Source organism: Microchirus variegatus, assembly GCF_963457635.1.
Source record: "Microchirus variegatus genome assembly, chromosome: 8".
In the NCBI taxonomy this organism is placed as follows: Eukaryota; Metazoa; Chordata; class Actinopteri; order Pleuronectiformes; family Soleidae; genus Microchirus; species Microchirus variegatus.
The window spans coordinates 27,196,522-27,220,857 of NC_139809.1; the positions used below are offsets into that span (position 1 = coordinate 27,196,522).

The 24,336-nt window shown below is 40.8% G+C and overlaps 1 protein-coding gene across 1 annotated transcript in view; it reads right to left on the reverse strand.

Annotated features, from left to right (window-relative positions):
• b4galnt4a (beta-1,4-N-acetyl-galactosaminyl transferase 4a) overlaps positions 1–24,336 on the reverse strand; it is a 188,881-nt gene that overhangs the window by 57,185 nt on the left and 107,360 nt on the right. Inside the window, exons 3-6 of the mRNA XM_083894111.1 lie at positions 18,855–18,953; positions 7,829–7,924; positions 6,920–7,010; positions 5,058–5,158 (exon numbers count right to left, since the gene is read on the reverse strand). Coding sequence (XP_083750237.1) covers positions 5,058–5,158; positions 6,920–7,010; positions 7,829–7,924; positions 18,855–18,953 — 387 coding nt within the window. The remainder of the gene's footprint in view (positions 1–5,057; positions 5,159–6,919; positions 7,011–7,828; positions 7,925–18,854; positions 18,954–24,336) is intronic.

The following is a 24,336-nucleotide window of genomic DNA, read 5'->3' on the forward strand; positions in this document are numbered from 1 at the left end:
GACTAACGGTTAGTAAATATATATATATATATATATATATATATATATACGTTAACATATGTATGTGTCCGTGCCATGTGAGCACTAAGGTTAAAGGGCTTTTTCAGGGTTAAGCTCTGGTTTTAGGGTTAGAATTGGGTTTAGGTTGAGGTTAGGGTATCGGGCTAAGGAATGCATTATGTCCTCACTAAGATATAAAAACAAGTTTCTGTGTGTGTCAAATTTTTATAAAGAACAAAGTTTTTGACATATTACAGTTTATTTACAGTTTCTTAAATCAGGAATAATTGGTGCCTTAAAGTTCTGTTGAGGCTTTGAATCCCTGTAAACAATTCGGATCTTAAATCTGATAATCCATCACAATTATACGCTGTTTTTATCCTTATCAAAGCTACATTACCAAGAGTTGGCTATACGGCTATTAGAGTAATTTGAAACAAATGTTCTGCACTGACTACTGTAACTGCAGCGGCGGTAAAAGCAGAGAAAGGCAGACGGTGATGGATTGCCTATTTCAAACAGGTTTTAAATTCAAATCTTTGAGGATATCCATTTGTCCTATTTATCATGTTTTATCAGTTGTGGACAGGTGTTGCTACTGAATCTATCTGAAAATAGTGTCTGAGAAACATCAGAAGAAAAGTCACATTAGCGACGGCTGTGTTCAATTCAAGCCCCCCCCAACAGACCATGACAGCATGACAATGAGGCAGCAAGCACAATAACATGGCAGATGAAAAAAGGTAAGTAAATAGAACTCATCCATCATTCGTTTTACATTTTTTGTTTCTTTTATATTTTGTGCTATGTCAAAAAAAAAAAGTCTGATGTAGAAAAGTAAACAGAAAAGTGAGGGTTTTTTTTCCATCTGTTGTTTATTATAACCTGATTAGTCAATATGGGGAAATGGTTGTTTTGCTTTCAGTGGGTGCATAACTGTAAAACTCAAAACACTAATAAAAACTCAGTATATGGATAACCTTATCCCTTTAGTGCCTTAATGGTTGCTTCAGTTGTGAAATAATACTTGTTATTACCATAGTGACAAAGTCTTGGCTGTCTGAAATGGAGGAGCTACTGTTGCTGTGGAGTCCCATATTGATTAAATTTCTCTCGTACAGTTCTGTGCTTGATTTTGTGTCCACTTTATGAACCAGACAGAGGAGATATCACAGCATTTATGACACGAGTGAGTGTGTTCGAGTGTCTGCACAAACACGGGCATGGAAGCAAACAAAACACATAAGACAGGGCAGTGGGGGAAACTCGGTGAAGCTGTATAGACATTCTGATTTAAGATGCATCTTATTACAGATTAGCTGTGGGCAAAAGAATATGATTAAGACCAAAGTGGGACAACAGATAATCCTCACTGTCATTAAGTACACTCGTATGTGTGCAGAGGAGAGTGTTTTTACTGGAAGCTCTTTCCATAAACTTAAAAAAAGAGTGAGAAACACACTGATTGATTTTGTCTTTCTGAGAGAGCCAGGATTACAGGACTCTTAAGGGAAATCTGCAGATATCAGGAGCCATATAAGTACATGATTACCAAAAAGGAAGAAAAAACATTTGCAATTTGATTGGCTGGTTTTTCCTCTAAATTGGAAGATAATTAACAATATTGATATGTTGTTTTGAAGAAGACTTGAAAACTCCTCAGGAAAATGTTTCCTAATTTTAAAAACTCAAGTGAGAAAAATGTCCTTCTCTTTGTAACCAGCGAAGTTGCCCCATGGTTAACTGCTCCTCTGTCTATTGTTATTATACATTCTATGATGTAATTATAAACCTTTAGAAATGAGGCCACAGCTACCTACACGCCCTTCCTGATTGGTTATCAGCTGTGACTCAATAACTCAATAGCTGTCTTCTGTCTCTACATCATCTTTCCCCCCTATCTCTACTCTGTCCCCCATTTTCCTTTCACACCAACCAGTCTAGGCAGATGCTGCACATCTTTAGATTTCTTCCTGTTAAACGGGAGTTTTTTTCTTTTCTTCCAAAACTCCCTTTCATTCACAAGAACGGGAGCGACATGATGTCACAATGACCGTGACCGCAGACGACCGAAATCAAATCGATTTGTCCTGGAGTCCTCGTGAACATCTGAGCCACACGACACAATGTTCCAAACCTTCGGCGATAAAAAGTCCACACTGACAACAGAAAGGTCACTCAATTAAACGCTGCATTCAGGTGACCGATGAGGTTTAGGCTAAGGCAGACAACTTTATTCATAACTATAAAAGATATTAAATTTAATAGTCAGTATTTAGGCTTTATTACTTTTACATATCAAATCATGGACATTAGAAATGTATTTGAAAATACTTTCACTGACAATCAAAATGTGGCCATTTTGTGTACTACTACTACTGTAATACCCAAAGAGGCAGAAAGAGAGGCAGTAATGGATGATTGGATTGAGAAAAAAGTGACATGAATGCCAACAGTCATAAAAAACTACCAATCAACCAATTTTTGTCCAATTTAAAACACATTTGATTCCAGAGAATTATTTGATTTGATCAAAAACAGCTTAATAAAGCATGTATTTACCTGTTTCAGGTGTTTGAAACACAGTACTCAAGCTTCTACTTGCTTTTGAATGAACACCTGTTTGGACTCTTTTACTAAAATCATATAGACAGATTTTTATTTGTGAAACGAGTGCTTGTGAAGACCAGGGGAATCAGCATGGCCTGTCTGTCAGCCAGTGGCAGGATGAATGATCCCCGGACATCACACTGCTCCCCTGCCATTACCTAGATGATATTTCTCCACTGTTAAATGTCACATCAATATTCACTGCCAGCTAATTAATCTCAGCTCCCTTGGAACCCCAGGAACATCTTCTCCGTCCTGTTGGAATACAAATGACTCCATTGCTGAACCTTTGCTCTTGGCACATAGTTGTCTTCGCCCCCGAGCGCTACAGTAAAATGGTCGAGCTCAATCACTGCGAAACCTCATACATCTTTTTTTTTTTTTTGCAGAAACCTTATGAAGAAAACTTCATTAGTCGAGGCAAAAGTAGCACACCTTGACTTTTATTTGATTGTGGACAGAGGTTACTTCAAGGATAGATGGTACAGGGAAATGGTCTACTACTACAGGAATAGTCAAGGCTTCTGTATTATGAGCTGTGTGTGGTGAGAGGCTGATTACTAAAGATGAACAAGGTCAAATATCTCAGTGTCCCTCGTGTTAGTGTGAGGTTGTAGACTGTAGACTGCAGGACTAACCACGTAAAAAAGAAGGCCAACCAAACTCTTTGGAGCCAACCGTTCAGTAAGGCTGGGTGATATGAGCTTGAAATATGTCCAGATATTCCATCATGATATCACAATAAAAAAAAAACGATATTGATCGCGTTAAAACAGATTTATGATGCAAAATGAATCTGCGCACAAATACCCAGATATCAAATATTAACACAACCAATGATGCATCTAGTGTAGTCACAAATGCAGCCACGAACCACAACAGAGCAACACTCATCCTGAACTTCAGTGTCTGCTGTTCTACTTGTCAGACCCTTTAAAAGGACAATGCTTCATCCTGTAAGTCTGAGGAATAAAATGATCAGGTCTTCATTAACAGTGCTGCCACTGAAAATGTGCTGCTCGTTTGTGTTGTTGTTTGCGTTTGTTGTTGTATGCACATGAACTCAATAGGAGGGCCGCACCTTTGAGACCTCTGCTGTACAGGCCCTGGTATACTTCTGCTGAACTTCCGTGAGTATAAAGCCCAATTTATTCTCCTGCGTAAAGTGCTCTGCATCGTCTCCAACTGCACAAAATATTTTTTAAGTGTCCGTCACTCCGTCAAGGGACAACGGAGACGGCACTATCTGCGATTGGTCCTCAGGACAGGCCGAGCTAACGCTGCTCTGTGCCGGCTCACAGTGAGCATCGAGGGTCCACAGAGGCGGAGCTGATCACCGCCAACAACGTCGCTGCCAAACTATAAATACGTCATATCTTAACACACACAGCACATGTTTAGACTCTAAATGGCCAATTTCTCGCCTCAAATTATCTTAAAACTGCGTTCCGTGACACAGAAAAGTGAGAAACGGCCACTGTTTCAACAACAACAGTCTTTCTCTCTCTTTCTCTCTCGGACGCCATTGCTCACTGTAGCCAGAAGCACAACAACCTCGCGCAGCGACCCCTACTGATGGGGCGGGAAATTGCAGCGCATCTCCGTGGTGACGCAGTCGGATAACGCATTACGCAGTCGGTGTATAATGTGGCCTTAAGCCCCACTCACCAACCCTTGAACCCTTGAACTGGCTGACACCCTGACTCCCCTGTCCGATGGGCCTTTCAGCTGACGAGCCGCTCGAACCAGGCACGTCCGAAGGAGCAGTAGCATTGTTCTCTTATTCTTTGGTTGGAATTCATCCTCTTCCCTGTGTCCAGACTTGTACTGCCACTCGATGGTAAAGTGGGATATTACAGGACCCTGACGCATGAGTGTATCAGGGTGCGCGATATGTGGCACGCACTGAGGAGTGTGTGGCATGTGAGTGGAAGTATACCATGTTTTTAAGAGATCTGGTTTTGTCTTACCTGTGTACACTGTACTTCCCAGATGTACAGTCAGTTACACAAAGTACCTTTTGATGTTTAACTCATGGCAACTATTTAGGTCCCTGTTGATTGAGTTTGTTTTCGCTGTAATACCTTGCAGAAATACAACTTTAAAACTAGAAAAGCACTCGGAGAGCGCAGACCTCCACCAAGGCAGCTCAGTGCCTACAAAATACACCCTGCCGGCGCGCCAGGGTCAGACAGCGAGCGTTGTAACCAGTGATAGCGTCTATGGATTACGTTCAAAATTTAATCACTTGTTTCATTTCATGAAAATGTCATCCAAATCCATGATTTCTGGAATTATGTTGCTAGCTAACAGACAGACAGACAGATAGACAGACGAAAACATGACCTAAGAAGGAAATGTATACTGGTTGTCTTAGAAACTCACAAAGCATTAAAGTGTTGAGCCCTTGCTGATTTTCAGTGGAGTGTCTGCAGTGCAGTTCTTACCTGTCCTACATAGACCAGCAGTCTCGCATTAAGAGGGTTTTCATCAAGACTCAGCCAGAACTCAGAGTTATCATCAGACGATACGGAGAACTGGAAGTCACCTGCAGGGAATCACATGATCAAAGTGTGCGTTACATATACGTATATAATCCCGGGTAATAATCAATGAATGCCTTACCCCCATAAAATAAAATATCAAGTGTAGTAATTTACCTAAAAAACTATGACCAGCCTTTTGTTTGGCAGTGGTCACAAAGGACATGTTTGGCCAAAGTGTGACAATAACTAATATTCAAATCTATATGTGAATGTAAATTAACATTTGAGCATGAATCTAAACCACATGAAGCACAGAGAGCATATGAGCAGTCCACTAATTAAAGTTATACATTCACATCTGACTTCCCTCCACTGAGGGATGTGTGGGCTATGTAATATTTACATAATACACATCAGCTATGTAAATAGCATAACCATTCATATACCAGTGCTACACAGAACAAAGGTCAACAATGAAGAGCATCCAGAATTCTATGTTGTTTCTTTTTGGAATGTGGCTGTTTATGACACAAAGAAGACTAGCTTTATTTGAGAGAAGGTTACGGAGCCCCAGAAGTGACATCCATCCATCCATCCATCCATCCATTATCTACCGCTTTATCCTCCACCAGAGGGTCATGTGGGATGCTGCGCCTATCTCAGCTGACAATGGGCGATAGGCGGGGTACACCCTGGACAGTTCGCCAGTCTATCGCAGGGCAACATATAGAGACAAACAACCATTCACTCACATGTTTTTGCACTGTGGGAGGAAGCCGGAGAACCCGGAGAAAACCCACGCACACACAGGGAGAACATGCAAACTCCTTGCAGAAAGGCCCTTGTTCCAAAGTTGTTCCAAATGGGGCTCAAACCCAGGAATCCGGGTCTTCTTGCTGAAATCTCGAGTTTTAAAGTCGAGATCGTGACTTTGAAACTCGAGATATCAAAAAAATGTTTTATTTTTTTCCTCATGTCACATAAAAAGGCTACATGAAAAAAAAAACACCAGAGTTTTCCCCCTACCATCGCATCTAAGTGATGATACTCTGTCAAAAAATCTACAAACCTCACTCATTAGGAGGTAGACCACTGTGTGCAATATGAGGGTGCCAAAAACTGAGATTGGTACAAATCACTTATTTTCATATCCTTCTCAACACGCAACAATGGAAACAAATAATTGCATGATGTGCCGAACTGAACAGAGCTGTACTGATTAGTGTAAACCGGACGTAAACAACTCATGCGAGACCTTTAGAAGAAAATAGGGAAACGTGTTGTGCCAGAAAGCATTTGCAAATGTTTGTTGAAATCAGCATTGCACGGAATATTAACTGTATACTGTATATGGTACAACAACTTACCCGTGTAATATAAGTACTTCGATCTGACAAAACACAATGATAAAGAAGCATCTATGCTGCAGTCTCTATGGCATCAGTAGCATCTGAAGGGTTGTCTCTGTCACACTGAGGTGAAGGGCACTTGTAGTGTGCTTGTCAGAATCCTGATGATAGTATGACCTTTGAGCCAACATCATCACCAATGGAAGCAACATAAGAGAGTGAAATGAGCAGCAATCCAATTAATGACTTTATATTCTGCAATTTGTATGAGGGCACATGGGTGCTCAGGCTTTTATGTTCCCATAGCAACTGGGCATGGGGGTGACACTGCGACGAGCCTTTGCCGTGAGATCTGTAGCATTCAGCCCCAATAAAAAAAAAATGTGAATATTCACTAGAGTCTCTGAAGCTTTCAAATTAGCTCCCCTTATGAAGGACATGTCCTTCTTATAGGAGGAGATGAGCTGTAGTTACCGTCTCTGTAAGGGTGAAGGAAGCCAAATATTCTCAGGCCGTAGTTCTTCCACTTTGGAGCCACTGCAAGCTTCTTTATGGTGGTTCTGGTCTGCAAAAGAAAAGAAAAATAGACAAAACTTTTTTTTTTAATATGAATTTATGAATTTATTTTCAAGGGAATGCTTTCCACAAATTGGGTATTTACCAAAACCCTGCCCAGAAACAGTCACGTTTAAACAGTGTGCATGGGGCTCGAGTTAAGAGCAGCACTCGACAGGAGAGAGTAGTTGGACATCAGGTCTCATACTTAATTAGAGCATTTAAATGGTGGATTTAATCATTTGAATATTAGACAATGGGCAATCCTGACACATTATTGTTATTTATTCAATGAACTTCTGGTTCCAAATACTATTACAGAAGATACATTTACTCATGCAGTATGACACGGTATGATTTGAAAAACAGTTTGTTCGTTCTTGTTTTCCAGTGCTGTTATGCTACAGAGTGATGGTTATTTTCTCACGAACTATCTTTCGCAACTACTGACACGAGACAGCAGACAAGTAATTTAGGCCTATAATCAATTAGTTTCTGCAGACACAATGAGCCACGAGCCTGTTATTTGAATCAATAAGAACGATTCTCACCGCCAGGTAAAAATGAGAAGCTGCAGCTGAGAGATCTCTTTAGCCAAAGTTCAATAATGATTATTATAAGTGTCAAAGTTTATTTAACATGTTAAACCCCCTGCCCTTTATTATACAAATCATAAAATGATTCTGCATTTAATGGCAAGACAACTATTGCAGTAATGGATTAAACTGAGTGGTTTGTCTCTAGCATAAAATCAAAATGTAATATTATATATACGTATGTACATATATTTACAGTCGTTTATTAACTATTATGAATACTCATACTTACTTGAGGGTAGAGGGGGAAATGCACGTTCTTTCTGAGTTGGGATACTGCGGAGCCGCACCAGTCCTCAAACACATGCAGGTTGGCCTTGCCCTTATACTGCCAACACACAATCACAATTAGAGAGAGATTAGTTTAGTGCACAGATCAATGAAACAACAATAAGATGTTTGTCATTTAACAGCAGAGGCGATTCTAGAGTCTGTAGGGGCCCTAGGCAAAAACTCCCAGGGGGCCCTTCCTTCCAACCAGTGTTCATCACCATTATGTTACAAATAATCTGACACCAACGAAAAATGTGAGTTCAAAATAATTCAAAATAACATGGAAAAACCTTGTAATTAAAAAGTATGTGAAAATATAAATGTAAAGAACAATAAAATACTGTAAATGTACTTTTAAAAAACTATATAAACTTAGTAAAAAAAATACATTACACTGTTAATAACCCACATTATAAAACAATATAAATATATAGAACAATAAAATACTGTTAATAACTGAAAAAAACATATATAAACAGAGTAAAAAATATATGCATTACACTGCTAATAATCCTCTTCATTTTCCAACTTGCAGAACGATAACTTCACACAGGTTAAAGTGAGGTGGGGCCCCTTTAGGGAGGTTTCCTACTGAGATGTCATTGCAAATTGCCCATTGTTGTTTAAGGGGGACGGGGAGACGGCTGGTCACTGCACATTTCAGTAAAAACAGCCCTCAGGCTCCGAGTGTCGGGGGCCCCCTATCGGCTCGGGGGCCCCAAGCAGTTGCCTGCCTTGCCTGATAACAAGCTGCGCCTCTGTTTAACAGGCAGCATGTGCTCCTGTACTCCAGTAAACGGTCCCTTAATACTGGATTCATGCATAATTCTTGATGCCTTTCTCTCATTGAAGGAGAAATTAATTCTCGGTGTATAATGTGACGGTTTCTAATATCCTCACTGTCCCGAAATAAGCCAATGTAACAGACAATTTGGAGGGAGGAGGAGGAGGAGGAGGGGTCCTAAATTGGGAATGTCTAGAACAGTTTGTCATTGCCTCTAAATCCCAGCTCAGAGTCTGACATTTTTCTGAATTACAGAGGCAAATCACAGGACATAGCGAGGACAGATGGTGAAACCAGTTTGCCTTGGGGTATAGTTTACTCGCGCACACACACCACACACACACACACACACACACACACACACACACACACACACACACACACACACACACACACACACACACACACACACACACACACACACACACACACACACACACACACACACACACACACACACACACACACACACACACACACACACACACACACACACACACACACACACACACACACTGTAGGTCTGCCCAGGATGAGATGACTCTAATGACTTGTGTCAAACTTACTCTGCTATGAGACTTAAGTGACATTGACTTTGTTTTGCACGAGAGCAACTGTTGCATGGTCGTCACGCAGATTTCCATCTCGTAAACAGTCGTTGCCATTTGAAATGGTCGTCACCACATAATCCGAACGGCCGAACTCATCCGAACGGCCGAACTCGAGTGAGTGTCTGGTTCCCTACTCTACTCCAAAGGATTATAGGTCAGTATAACATGTTGGAGGCTGGGGAAGCAATCTAATTCTTACAATGTTTCAACCTATTTCAAGATGGGGGATGATAAGTTGAATACTAAGCTCAAAAGTTTTGGTGAGAAAAGTGACGTTAACACTGATCTTACAGTGAAGCCAAATAAACCCATATTAGAATTAGTTAATCAACAAATGAACTAATGGCTAAGATAAAGTTATATCATTCACTGTGATATGAGAAACATATATAAACCTTTCGTCTGTCTGCAGGCAAGTTTTTCCACATTTTCCCGACTACTGTGGAAACTTGTCCAATTCTCACCCCCTCTCCAAGCTCTTTCATGACATCTGGCTGTAGAACATACTGCGAACATCACACGCGAGTTCGGCCGTTCGGATGAGTTCGGCTGAGTTTGCCTGAGTTTGGCTGTTCGGATTATATGGCGACGACCATTTCAAATTGCAACGACCGTTTACGAGACGGAAATCTGCGGTCGTCACACACACAAGCACACAAACAATGCAGCTAAGCATCAGGCCAGCGAAGTCTGAGTTAAGCCCGGTCAGTTCAACCTCTGATACCGGACGATCAACCAGCCGCATACACATGTGCCATCTTTTAAGGCATGACACCAGTCCCAGCAGGCCTCCTCTGTAATGCTGCCACAGATATTTAGAACATCACACAAGAGGTTGAGCAGAAAGCTGGCGCTCACCAAAATGAATACAAAACAGCACAGTGAAGCTCGCTGGTCGGATCAAAGCCAAAGTCATCTTCACTGCTTTGCTCCCGTCTCATTTGGTGGAGGTGTAGTCAACAGGTGTGAGCTGACAACCGATCGGGAAAGTGAAAGTCACCTTGTGACGAAAACATTCAGAGCCATCAAAAGGATTTAGACGGGTGAGACAGAGAGAAAAGCCTTTCATAGCAAACACACCGCCACCTACTCTGCCTCCATATCGGAGAAAGACACTGACAGAGGAGATGTGATGCTCCTTCAGTATCATGCAGGCAAGTCTAACAGATGGCCTGACCCAAAGTCGCCCTTTTTATTTTTTATCTCCCTCCTGCCTCTTTATGGTCAACAAAGTGCCCTGTTCACTGACAGCAGCATGGCAATTACATTTCATGCATTAATCATGAGTTTTGTTTTGCAAACATGTCAGTCCAAAACAGCGTGAGCACTTGTTTTATATTCCACATTTTTTTTTGTTATATATTCTCTTACAGAACCACTAATACAAATGAAAAACAAAAGGTGGGGTAGGGATTTTGTGGGATCAAGAAAACGGAATCAGAGAAGAGCATGAAAAGTCAGAGAGATGGATGGGAATCTCTGATGATTTAAAAAGGGAGCGGTTAAAAAGAGAGACAGAGTGAAGGAGGTGTAGGTGGGGGTGAGAGGGATTTAGCAGAACAGAAGAAGTCCCTGTGTAAATAAGCCTTATGTAAAGCTTTTAATAGATTTCCTGTGGGTTTTAAAAGCAAACCTTTTATTAGGCGTGCACCCTCCTCACCCAACCTCTTGTCAAACAGCAATAAACAGGTCGTTTTAAAAAGCCTCTTCTTATTCACACAAACATATCCTTGTGCAGCGCTGGAGAAACCACAGACTGGAAAGAATGTTGTTTTTCTGCTGGGGGGGGGATACCTGAGTACTGTTGGCTATATTTTCTAGGTGAGAGTGATGTGAGAGATCTGGGACTGAACAGGATGTTAGAAACGAAGTGAGGCAAAAAAGGGCACAAAGGAAGTTTTATTTTATTGATTTTTTTTACATCTGCTAATCTATATTTTTATGCCCTTGGACATTTGAGCGCTGCTTCTGTCACCCCTCTTTTCAAATAATGTTAATGTTGTTTATTTAACCCCCACACAAGTGTTTTCACCGCATTATTGCTGCCCATTTCGTTCCAATGCTGTGTGTTGTTTTCCCTGAGCTCAGTGGACGATTGTCAGCGCTGTCAACCTCCATCTTGTTTTGGTCTCGCACTCATTCCTCCTTTAATAGTGTGGGACAAACAGACATTAACCGCATGTAAGATGCCTTACGTTCTTGAGGGTTTTATTCTTTTGTGTCTGTGTGATGTAGGGTAATGGTCATGTGGGGCCTGTGTGTTTTAAAATGTTCTTACGTTTTACTGTCAGCTAACATTTACATTCAGTAATTGGCTACAGAAGAGACAGAATCGACTGCTGCTGTCTGTCTTATTCTCTTGTTATACTCTGATTTGTTGGTAAGGGTGCAGATTTATTCACCGCTCCTGCCACCATAGACCTAATCCAGAGACAGGAAAGTCCAGACACAATTTTTTCCACTACTGTATGCTCACATATTATATAACTATATTTTATAACTGTTCATACTCATATGGTATATTAGGTTTAATCAGAGGGACCTGCTCCCACATAGATATGTAACTATTGTCTGTATTTTTTCATTTTATAAAGTTTCTGTGATTTTGTATCCACATACTTTTCTTTAATGCATGCATTCACGCATGAGTCTACTGCCTCCAGGAAACTGCAGTTATTCTATTGTTCCAAGTATTGTTCTGTCATACAGCAGGTACATCTGTAAAAAGATGATAACATTGAACAACGATTGTAAAGAGACTTCTACGGTGGCCCAGAGGTGTCAAGTACAAACGCCACAACACAAATACGAAAGCCACAACACAAATGCGAAAGCCACAACATAAATGCAAAAGCCACAACACAAATGCAAAAGCCACAACACAAATACAAAAGCCACAACACAAATACAAAAGCCACAACACAAATGCAAAAGCCACAACGGAAGTGAACGGTAACGGATGTTGACAAATTTTTTTCTGACGGATGTTGACAATGCAGCGGTTAGGACCGTGATTATTAGTTTGTGATTGTGGCTTTTGCATTTGTGTTGCGGCTTTTGCATTTGTGTTGCGGCTTTTGCATTTGTGTTGTGGCTTTTGTATTTGTGTTGTGGCGTTTGTATTTGCCCTGACACCTCTGGGCCACCGTAGACTTCTTTAATAAATGAAAAAACCTATCCACAACCACATCCTTCAAGGGCCTCCATATATCTGTCCTATCGAATCTTAAGAAAAACATTTAAACTTTAGACTTTTAATCCTTACCTGATGTTTATGTTATGTTGTTGAAATCCTATGTGTTTAAGGTGTTACTGTCTGAATTCCCTTCAAAATGATGTGATGAATGTGTCACTTCGAACATCCATGCAGCCCACGCTTTTTCTTTCTCACGTCACCATCACAGGCTATATATACACTGTATATGGCTTCCACAGATTCACAAGCACAGAGCGCCAATACAGCTCTGACTGCCATAAAATAAGAGAGGAGCAGAGACAGAGACTGGGGAAAGTAATGCCATCTTTCTCAAATAAAAATACAGGAAAGAGGAAATAAAAAGTGCACAGAACAGAAAGTGAGTTAAGAAAACCCACTGATTGATGAAGATGTTCAAAAATGTAAGAGTGTACACCACGTACGGGCTGCTCCGTCCCTCATCTTTTGATCCCAAATCTTAACCAACATTTCTCTCAGCTCGTCCTCACACATCTCCACTCTCACACCCATCTGCTTGCACGATCAAACTGAGCACATATCAGACATGGACTCTTTTCTCTCCCCCCTTCACTCCCCGTCCTCTGGGAGGCTGTCTCCCGTTCTCAAAATCTGTCGCAGCCTTCTGCGCTCCTGCTGGCAGCGAGGCACTGACAAATGGCCGTTCTGCGCAAACCACTGAAGAGCAATCGCACCAACTCACACCGCAAATCCCCTTTGGATAAGAAAAGTGAGGCATGATGTTCTTGGCTGAGGCACACTGGGGGTATATACAACCCCTTGCTCCCCTGGGGTGCACGGGAGAGACAGCATTAAAGCTCACTCTTGAGATACATCATAACACCATACTGCAGTTTCACTGAGCCGATATTTTTTAAAAAATGTTTGCCTTGAATGAATTACTGATCAAATGATGCATTTTACATAAGCATAATTCCCTCTGTGGCTGGATTTCATAGAACACGTTTATACGTCTGCTCTGCCTATCTCATCATCCTCTGGTCATTAGTCATTTAGAAAAGTGGAAAGAAATGAAAAAAAGGGGATTTTCAAAGGTATAGGGGTTTGACATCATACAGTGAGAGATAATGAGAAGTTATTACACATGAAGAAAGCATCAGAAAATGGAAGACAAGGCTCATACGAGCTAGCTCCAACCTCATCAACTATTGTAATGAGGGTTTGTATAATCTGCCATCTGTCCTACAATTACATATCTTCTGTCATGCCAAGGATATGACATGTGGGGGATGGATATGGCTGTGGTGGATATGTCAAACTGAGGAATGTGAGGCAGAGCACGAAGGATGAGCAAATTTTTTTTTTGTAATTTTTTTCATCTCCTACCACAAGCTGTCGATCTCTCACCCAACTGTAATGAGAGGGTGGTAAGAGAAATCACATCTCTGCTTCCTGAATTTCTGCGCGACCATTTCTTGATGGACATGCAGACAAAACACAGGCAGACTGAAGCTACGGTGAGAAGGAGACAAAATGTCATGCCTTGAATTTTGCTTCAGATTTTGCAGCCCCTCCCCTCACTGCATCAAACACTGCATGTGTTTATGTGTGAGGAGCCAGCTTTGATGACTGCTCCCACATGACTGTGCCACAATTTCGTCCTTCCTTTCCCCTTAAGTGATAAACAATAGGCTGTCCAAATCTGTAGACACTACTCTCCACATTCCACAAGTTTTGTTTTTCCAGGTCAGAGATTTAAAACTGTGCCAGTCAAATAGTAACACTTTCATAATGGCACATTGGGCTATATGTCCATTTTGAAAGCTTGGTGATCTCAGATCTCACAATGAACCAGCGTACATTCACACCAGTTAAGTCAAACACAAATCCCACTGCCCTACGTCATCAACAGCAGAGTAAATATGATAGTGATGCTTCTGGAATACAGGGGTTGCCCAAATCGCTACCAAACATTTGGTATTTTCACTGGTATGTCAGCTTATATTGAAGTGTCCACTGATGATGTAGTGACACTTTGAGAACTTTTGTGTCCCACTGGAAACCAACTTTCCATCTATTTCCTGTGTAAATGCATCGGCTGGTTTAAAATGTGATTTAGGAGTTGGAACTATTGATTTCTAATTCTAATTAAAGCTCATAGAGTGGTCCTGTTGCACATATATGTTAGTTATGGAGGTCTACTTACATACATTAACTTGTTTTTATGGTCAAAAAACTCCTAGTTGTTGTAAACAAGCCGATAGAAATATTCTTTTCTGACGCTGTTCCCCAGCCGCGATATTTTAGACATAAATCTCACACCCCGAAGACAGAGTGTCTTGTGATTGGCCAGCCAGCGTAGAGCCTTTCCAACTGTCTTGTGATTGGCCAATACCCAGAAGTGACATATTCAAAACACCAGCTCTCAGAAGCGCAGCTCCCCCCTCTGGAACGGTGGATGTACTGCTACTCATTATCAAAACATTGTTTTCACAATGTTTAAAAATAGCTTCGTCACGACTCCCCGCCGCAGTCCCTTTTATGACTTTGACCCGGAGTCAGACCCAGAGTCAGAAGACACTGTCGCTCGTGAAACACCTCCACAACAGACGTTATTCTTCTTCTGCGGTTCAATGTACGCAACCGGATGTACCCGGACTAGTGCCCGGAGCAGGAGGTTCTGCTGTTCAGGAGAACCGGTGTTTACTTAACCGGACCAGGTTTTTTCAGAGATCTCGCTGAGATTACAATGAAACACAGCGCTCTCAGCTGTGGCTGAACTGTTTGTTTCTAAACTTCAGGGCTTCGTAAACAAGGTAATGACGCAGATACACTAAAAAACAGCGTTAATTGGAACTTCCGGTCTAGGTCCGCTTTAACACCATTTCCGAGTGATATATTGATGTATCCCCATTACTACAGTACATCACTGGTCTAGCGATGTACTGTAGAGATGGTATTGTCAATATAACTTGCTCACTTGTCAATTGTTGTTGTTGTTAATTGGGTTAGTTCTGCCCCAAGCAGGCAGCTGCTTGCTGTGTTTGCTCATGTTGCTTGCAAGTAAATACAAGCCATCCAACAATGGTGAATCATTCAGCTTACACAATGCTATTACCACTATAACTTGTTCTCTACAGAGACAAAAGCTAAAGTGATACAAACCCTCAAGCAATCAGAGTGCATCTCACTCACCATGGATTCACTTCTCAAGCTATGCAGAGCTTTATATCTATCACAGTATTGCAATAAATATCATATTGTGGAGTTGTTACTCCAATGTCATCATATCGTGAGACTTTGATATCATATCTTGTTGAATTTGCATTAAATCTGCGCTCACTACGTACTCCACACATGAATGTGGTCGAGCACTTCCCTCTTACCACCACTTCCTTTTCTGCTCCTGACTAAATGGAATTGTTCAGCGTGTTCAAATTCCCTCTAGATCCATGTCGACAGCGAAAGAGCTGTTCACCCTTTGATGGTTGGCTAACAGCTTGACACTTCAAAAGTGGGTTAGCTCGTTCTCTCTGACCTCTACCCCATGTCATCATCCTTGGCTTGCTCCGTATTGTCCTTGACAGATTAACAGAGCATGGCCACGACAGTACAGCTGCATGTGAGTGCTAATCTACAGCCACCGCTGGATAAGTCCACCAGGATGCACATTCATTTGGCAGTGTTGGCTAAAAACAGCCTGGTGGTGCGAACACAGGTCACAATCACAGCAAATAAATGAAACTCTGTCCTTGTTTGTTTCTCTATGTCCCTGTTGGTGAATGTGATAGACCAAAACATTACGCTTTCATTATGCTCATGTGTGCAGCTTGTATGAATTCTTCTTGATGCCGGTGTGACCCCTCGCCATTCTATGACAGTTGGCATATGGCACCACTCGAGTCTACGCCTCTGACAACGCCAGCTCAGTGGCCCCTCGTACCTCTGCCATATTGGCTGTGCCCTAGGAAAACAAGTTAGAGCTGGTAAATAGAAAACATTGCTGGTGAGGGAAGGCTGCAGTCTATGGTTTCTGACAGAACTGGCTCCGGCTTGGCATCGCAGAAGTCTGAGATCACACAGGAGGTGACTTTTGATGCAGCAGGTTTATAGCGATATCCTGGATATGCAAAATATTCACAGGCATAAATGGCATTTTGCTTGACGAGCAGGCTGAAAATGTGTCAAAGTAATGGCATTTTGACTTTGACAAGTGAGTCTTGATGCGAGTCACAACCCTGTCCAGGGTGCAGTCAGTGCTCACAATTCACTTTCTGAAGCAATTTTGATCTAAAACATGAATAAGAAGTTATAACCAGTGTTTGGAATAACGGCGTTTAAAAGAACGGCGTTAGGTAACGACGTTTATGTCTTCTGCTAAGGCAAAGTCATGTTTCATGGTAGCCAATCAGAGCCAGTGTTTTTACACACATGCTAGCACACGCGCCACACACATGCACACACACACAGCTAACAGCTGAACAGAGATTCGATGAAGGAGCAGAGATGGCGAGTCAGGAGCAATCCGATGAAAAGTTGGAGATATCAGCACTACTTCAAATTCATTGTGGTCAAAGGCAAGAACGTGCATGTAATGTGCACATTATGCCCAGGAGCGAAGACTTTGTCAACATCCGTTGTAAGTAACTCTAATTTAATGAAGCACCTCACAACGACCCACGCATCTACAAAGCTAGTGGCTAAAAACACCGATACCTCCAACACAGAAAGATAGCTCTCCGTCCACTTGCAACTGAGATTGGGGTTTTGATTTATTTAATTGTATGAGACTACAGAGCTAAACACACTTTTTTGTTGTTTAAAAGTTTACCTTTGTTGTGACCAAAATACTTGGAAGTATAGGTTGTTTACTTGACCAGTTGTCTCAGGTTGTTAGTTTGATTTAATTTGCTAGAGTTAAATGCACTTTATAAGGTGCAACTGTTTACTTTTCTTACAAAGATAATACTTGAAGTGCAGGATAAACATCTTGCTGTCTGTTGACGTGCAATAAAAAGTCTAAAATTATGTGCAAACACCTGTCTGTTCTACTAATATCAACCAAACTTGTGAAAACTGCTCTTTTTATCAAACTGTAATGCAAATAGTTACTTTCCCTGGTAACAAATTACTTTTATTATAGAGTAATTCAGTTACTAACTCAGTTACTTTTTGGAACAAATAGTGAGTAACTATAACTAATTACTTTTTAAAAGTAATGTTCCCAACACTGGTTATAATCAATGAAACCACAGGTCTTTGATTGCAAACGTCCTGTGGTTTTAACAGTTTTAATAGTCGTCTACACATTTATGAAACAAAAGGCATAGACAGCAACAGGTTATTCATAATTAAGTGTCTCACAGTAATGGACACATATTACAATACATTTACAGTTGTGCAATCAGTTGACATGCTCCAAATTTAAAAAGCTGTTTTTTGTGCTACCATCCCAGATTAGCAGCTTCGTGTCAATGTAGAACAGTTTTTAATCATTCATTAAACATCATCCACATTTACATTTCGGCCTCTTAAAATACTTGCAGCAGATGTTTGTATGCCACACTACATTAAAAAGTGGGTTTATTGGTGCATTTTAGATGATGTGTTAACTCATTGGTTTGCAGAGGCATACAGACAGACAGGTTAATTCAAATTTGGCTCACTCAAAAGAATTTGCCCTAATAAAAACAACAACTGTTGCGGTATCAGGCCCAAAATGTCCTCAAACAATTTGTGACGCTGGTCTCTGAAGATTCTACACATAATGCTTTGCAGACGCCACAATAATGACCCAATGATGTACTTGGAAATAACATGTAACAGAAGCCTCTCATTATCTTTCTAATGCTGAGTTTATGAACTGTTACTGCAGATAATTTATATCTCTCTCTCACGCACACACACACTTTGTTTAATTAAACTCGGCTGAACAGGTTACACATCTAGAGTTTCTTTCCTCATCAGAAATCTGTGGTGTAATTGTCCCATCTGCTGCTCCCTTTGTAAGAGTGGTCGTGTAAATGACATCAGTACGTGAGCTGAAATTTAGGACGAATCGCGTGGACTATAATCTTCAGATCCTTGGCGCCTTTAAAAATAATCAATAGATTTGGAAGAAATATTATCATCCTGACACGATAGTTTATCACCATGACCATGAGGTACATTTTGTTCTCCCAGGACCAGAGAAAAAAAGCAAATATCTGTTTGACCTCACCGTCTGCTCTTCACAAGGACAACTGGAGGAAAATCACATCTGCAGTTAAATTACGGTATATATATATATTTTTTTTTTTAAAAGCAAACAGTTACCAGCCCATAAATTAAACATTGACATTATAATTGTTATACCACTCGTAAAAAAAGTAATACAGATAATAAAGCTGATAATAATGAAAATAATTTGTATTACCTCTGGTTGCCATGGCAATTTCATGTGGCGCTGGCTGAGGAACTTTCGGATGTGAGTATGGCCTCTGCCATTCGCCCTTCCTGTGATTGGCTCATCATCCTTGAAAAAGAAAGAAAAAAGGAAACAAGGACATGCTTATTCCTCTTTATCAACAGAGAAATACAACTATGTTGTGGTTTGAAATCCTAGTCATTAAAGACAAGTACCATCCAGGGCTCCAGTGGCGCAATTGGTTAGCGCGCGGTACTTATAAGACAGTATTCAGCAGAGCAATGCCGAGGTTGTGAGTTCAAGCCTCACCTGGAGCAGAATCATTTGAGAATCTACCCACTGTGGAATGAATAAAGTACTCTCTTATCATCCATCTCATAAATTATATAAAAATGTGCTACATCATTGACAAATTTTCCTGATGGAAGTGGGACAAACTCATCAGGAAATAATGTTATACGTCAGAGTATCAGACTCTTATTCCCCAAGCAGCAGGGTCACCCACCCGGTGGATAACTGTAACATCTGTCCCACTTCCTAGGGTTCACTTTTCAAACCAGAGTCTATGATCCATCCATCCATCTATCAGGTCACCTGATTTTTCTCCATTAATAATTGATATGTATGCCAAAGTACTATTGTTAGATTATTGTTATTGATTATTTTAAACCACATGCCTTCAGTTTATGGAGGCATAAGCAGCACACACTATGCATTTCACACATCTGAGAACGTCATGAACGCACACAGACACACAATAATATTATGTATCATGAAAGAGCAAGGCCGAGGAAAGACAGGGTTCATTTCTGGGAAGATACCATTAAGACCCTGTGGAATCTCCTCTTCACCAGTCACTGCTAATCCGACATTTGACTCTCCAACGCCCTAATCTCCAACATGCTCTCATCATCCACCATGCTGGCCAAGACCTCCTCCCCAGGGAGCCTGAACACTCCCCCTGATCTGGGATTTAGCCCGGTGCTCCAGCCACAGCACTGGACTCTGGGTGCTTTCTCTGTGGTCGACTAAAGAGGCCCGTTAATGCTAATGCTGTGGCGTGACAGAGCAGCAAGAAGGAGTGCGGGTTCTCAGCCAGCTGAGGAGATAAAAGACCAATGTGTTCCCAGAGGAGGAACCGAGTCGCAGCAGAGCTGTTAAATGAGTGGCAAAGCATCCTCCATTTAGCAGACATGTCAAAGAGAGGCGTACACCTCTGCAGAGACGAGTGCTCTCACTAAAGAATCACAGGAGGAAAAAAAAATACACGTATTGGAAGAGGCAGAGACATTACTGTCGGACACAGATTCTTTTATTACTTTTTTTTAGGGAGAGCAGTGAAGGATTACTGGCTGGATTATGATAAAGAAACGCAGATGTCTACCAACGCTCTGAGCATTCAAACCTTGCCTGACATGTAAACATTCACAAATTCATGTTGCATGGTGTCTGTGCGTGAAAAAAGACATCAGAAATATGAGATATGAGAATTCAGCTGTCAGTAAAATACAACACCTTTATAAATTATGAATTGTTGGAACAATAGGAAACCAGATTTATACATTTCTAGTGTTTTTTTTAGCGCTTTGTCCCCAAAACAATCCTGAGAATTATGACATCATCTCATAATAAATGCAGTTCAGTCGTATGAAACGTGGTTAGTCTGCTCATCAGTTATTCCTTTTTGTGGAGACAAAGATATATACTGTAAGATACCTTACTCAAGATAAATTATGTCAAGTAAATCATCTTAAGATTGTATGTGTGTGAAATAATTTAGAACATTTAGCAGAAAGAGAAAGTAAAATGTTGCTATAGATGAGTTATATAGGGTGCTGCCATGAGTTCCATCTGTTTCTAAACATGGTTGTCTACCGACTTCACAAGCTCCAATTTTAGCTCAGATTTTTGACATTTGTACAGAAAAACGCACAAACCGTTTGGTCTGTCTGGCACATTTTATGGCAGATGACCCCCAATTAACACATTATAAATAAAGCTAAAAATTAAAGAGGAATTATAATTTCTTCAATAATGTCATGAATTAATTCGAGCTTCCAGATTCAAGACTGTAACACTTCACTAAGTCTCGGAAACATTGCCTCGTATTCTAGAATTGCCTCTATTGTCCTAGTAAACAGTGTATGTAATTAATGGAATATGTTTTTGCATTCCAATCATAACATTGTGTTTACTGTTTTACTGAACATTTTTGAACTAACTAGTGATTCTAAATGTTTGAACTCTTGTTTTTCTTGCACTACTCTTCCGTGTTCCGGTTGTTGCTGCTTGCTGCACAAATTTTTGGGACATTGATGTGAGAGAAAAAAAACCCCTAGAGATTTGTGTTTGTGCTTGTCACAAGCAATTACTTTGCCAGCTAATCAGCTTTCTCTATTAGAACAGGTGTGATGGCTGTTTGAGTGAAGATGAGAGATAATCCATGCAGCTGAAGGACTTTGCAATCTGCAGTTGCTGATTGTTATTTAAATAGGAAGCATTTTATTTTTTATTTTTTTGGGATATGTTAAAGGTGCATTATGTAATACATCTAAAGCAATTGGCCATAAAATTCTCCTAATATGTCACAGAGACTCAGGAATAATGTTCATATAACAAACTGAACTCACCAACAACAACAGTACAGCCAAAATATTTGCATTAAAAAAAAAAATATTTTGCAGACTGCAAATCATGTTTATGTTTTGAAATCATGTTTTGGCATGTGGCGCCACCTACCGCCGTCTACCAATCACTGCAGTCAGAAGAGTCTCAGCTGCCGAGCAACCACGGGTTGCCAGTTACGTCAGAAAGCGACACCTAAAAGACTTTGGTATTTTGAATTTGAATGAAGGAACCGTTTTTGGCCACATTCTTACATATGGCGCCTTTAAAGGTGAAGTAAGTAGTTTATAGTGCCATTTAGAGGAGAGGCTGAAATTTACAACAAAGAACAGCTCCTCTGCTCACCCCCTTCTGTCCCTGAACGCTACGGCATTCCTCAGCCGGTCAAATGTCGTCCTCGTCTTTCTCCGTGTCAGCAGATGAGGTCCGTGAGGCGAGGGAGAGGGCGAGCTACCGCGGCCGTAGCAGACAAATCGGAGAGAGTGGAGGCGGGACTTCCGCTACAAGTAAAGTGACGCTTGATTTGTTCTCTCGCGTTTGTCCTTACAGGCTCCGGTAGAAACATGCCGTCTCGCGGCTAACAGTGGCAATGCAACCGCGGCCCGCGACCATGTGATTTTACATGACTTTTTGAAACACTACGAAAATGGAACAAAGAATATTATACAGCGAATAGACAATGCAGGAGCACATGATATGTATAAAAAAGTGGATTTTGGGTTATACAAACCCATAAATACTACACAGTGTCCCTTTAAATTGTTAACCCTAAAAGATCACACTTTAAATGGAGTTTAGACTGTTACTCACACAGACGTCACTTGCCTACACTTTCCTTAAGTCTGTTTATCGATGCAATGATAAAAGTGCAGTTCAACTTATTGACCTCAAGTTGCACTGCATCCTTCATTAGCTGCATTTTTTTTCTCCTACTGTTTGTATTGACTTAACACTCGGCAAGATGTTGTCATTACTTACAGTGCACTACAAGTACATTTGCATAACAACAATCACTTACGTACAGATCTATGTTGTTCTGTAACTGGGCCCAGAACTGTCACCCTGTTACCCAAGCCTTGTTTACATGTGCAGTGTTTTTGTGTGCGGATTTGCTGCACTCCAATTAAAATCAATTTGCATCTACCCTGTTTACATGGATGTAAAAATAAGCCATCTCCCTCCTCTCTCCTCTGAATTACTCGTTAGTCTCTTTAGTCTTTTTTGGTTTGAAAACTGATCTAAATTGTGTTCTTCAAACTACAGCGTTTCTTCCATTCTCTGTAATTAAGCTACAGACTCAGCAGTTCCTATACTGTTTCTGCATTCTTTATGTCTCTAATGAAGAAAACTGTTGGTTCCAGACCAGTTTTTTCCATCCATCCATTCGGGGAAGAGGATTGAGCAAGTGCTCCATCCATTCACCTTCTACCGCTTTGTCCTCCACATGAGGGGGTGCTGTGCCAATCTCAGCTGACATAGACGATAGGCAGGGTTCACCCTGGACACTTCGCCAGTCCAATCGTAGGGTCACATAGTTGACAAAACTCACACATTCACACCTACTGTCAATTTAGAGTGTCCAATTTACCTAATCCCCATATTGCATGTTGTTGGACTGCGGGAGAAAACCGGAGAACCTGGAGAAAACCCAGGCACACACAGGGAGGACATGCAAACTACATGTAGTCCTTTGTTTCAACAGGGTCGTGAAGACGGGTCTTCTTACTGCAAAGGCATATGACATATGGCATATTTTCTTCATCATTATTATTTTTATTTTTTTTAGTATTTATCTTCTGACTCATTGTTAAATAATTTATTTTGATTATTTTGTTGAAATTATTATTATTTTTTTATTTTTTTTTTCGCATTAATTCATTTGTCCTCTCATTTTGATAGGATGAAATTTTTATCTATACAATGACTTATTTATTTAATGGCGAGGTTCTCGATAAACGCTTCCAGGGTTTCTAACCTCTCCAGCACAGACTCATTGTATTTCATCATATATTATCTACTGTTATCTATATTTTTGTTTCTTTTATGTGACATGCTCCTTGTTGTAATGTTCTATTAAAGTGCAAACAACAAACAACAACACAAACGAGGAAGTCATGACTGGAACAACTGTTTACATCATATCATTATAAGTGCACCATATACTACCACTCTCAGCTTAATTATAGAATTTGGATTGTTCACATGAAGAATTTGTAGTCCAATCGGGATTTTGTCCCTTATATTTGTGTCCATGTAAACACGGTTACTGATACATAAAGCTGATGTTTTGGGGCCAGTGAAGTGGCTTTATGTATTTAACATTGCATCAGGGCAAAACAGGGAATATCAATCACACTGATGAGACTGCCTATTTATCATATGTTTACATTGCCGGTTTCCTTGTTGACTTTCACTCAAACAGAATGACAAATGGTCCACAGCAGTGTGGGCATTCGTCTGCTATGGGGAGCAATGCATCAGAGACAGAAATGGAGCGAGCGAGAGTGGCAATTAATTAAAAGCTAAACTAAGTTGTTTCATGTATGAACACGTGCGGCAGTTGTTAATCGAAAAAAGGATTGATTGATAGATGAGCTGCTCGAACAGTGAGCTTTTGCCACTGATATCCATCAAACACGTCACCAAAGTAGGTGCTGACCTCCCACTTGATTCCTTCCATACTGCCCCGTGTTCATACAGCACAATTCAACTGATGACCTTGTTGATCCCAGCCTGGGGAAACCAGTGGAGCCAGTGTCCTAGAATATCAATGAGCTTAATTAATCTCTCTTATTAAACACAAACAAGCACCAGCCTGCAGGGAGGGGGGGGAGGCAGAGCGTAAGAGTGAGAAAATGGTAATCTT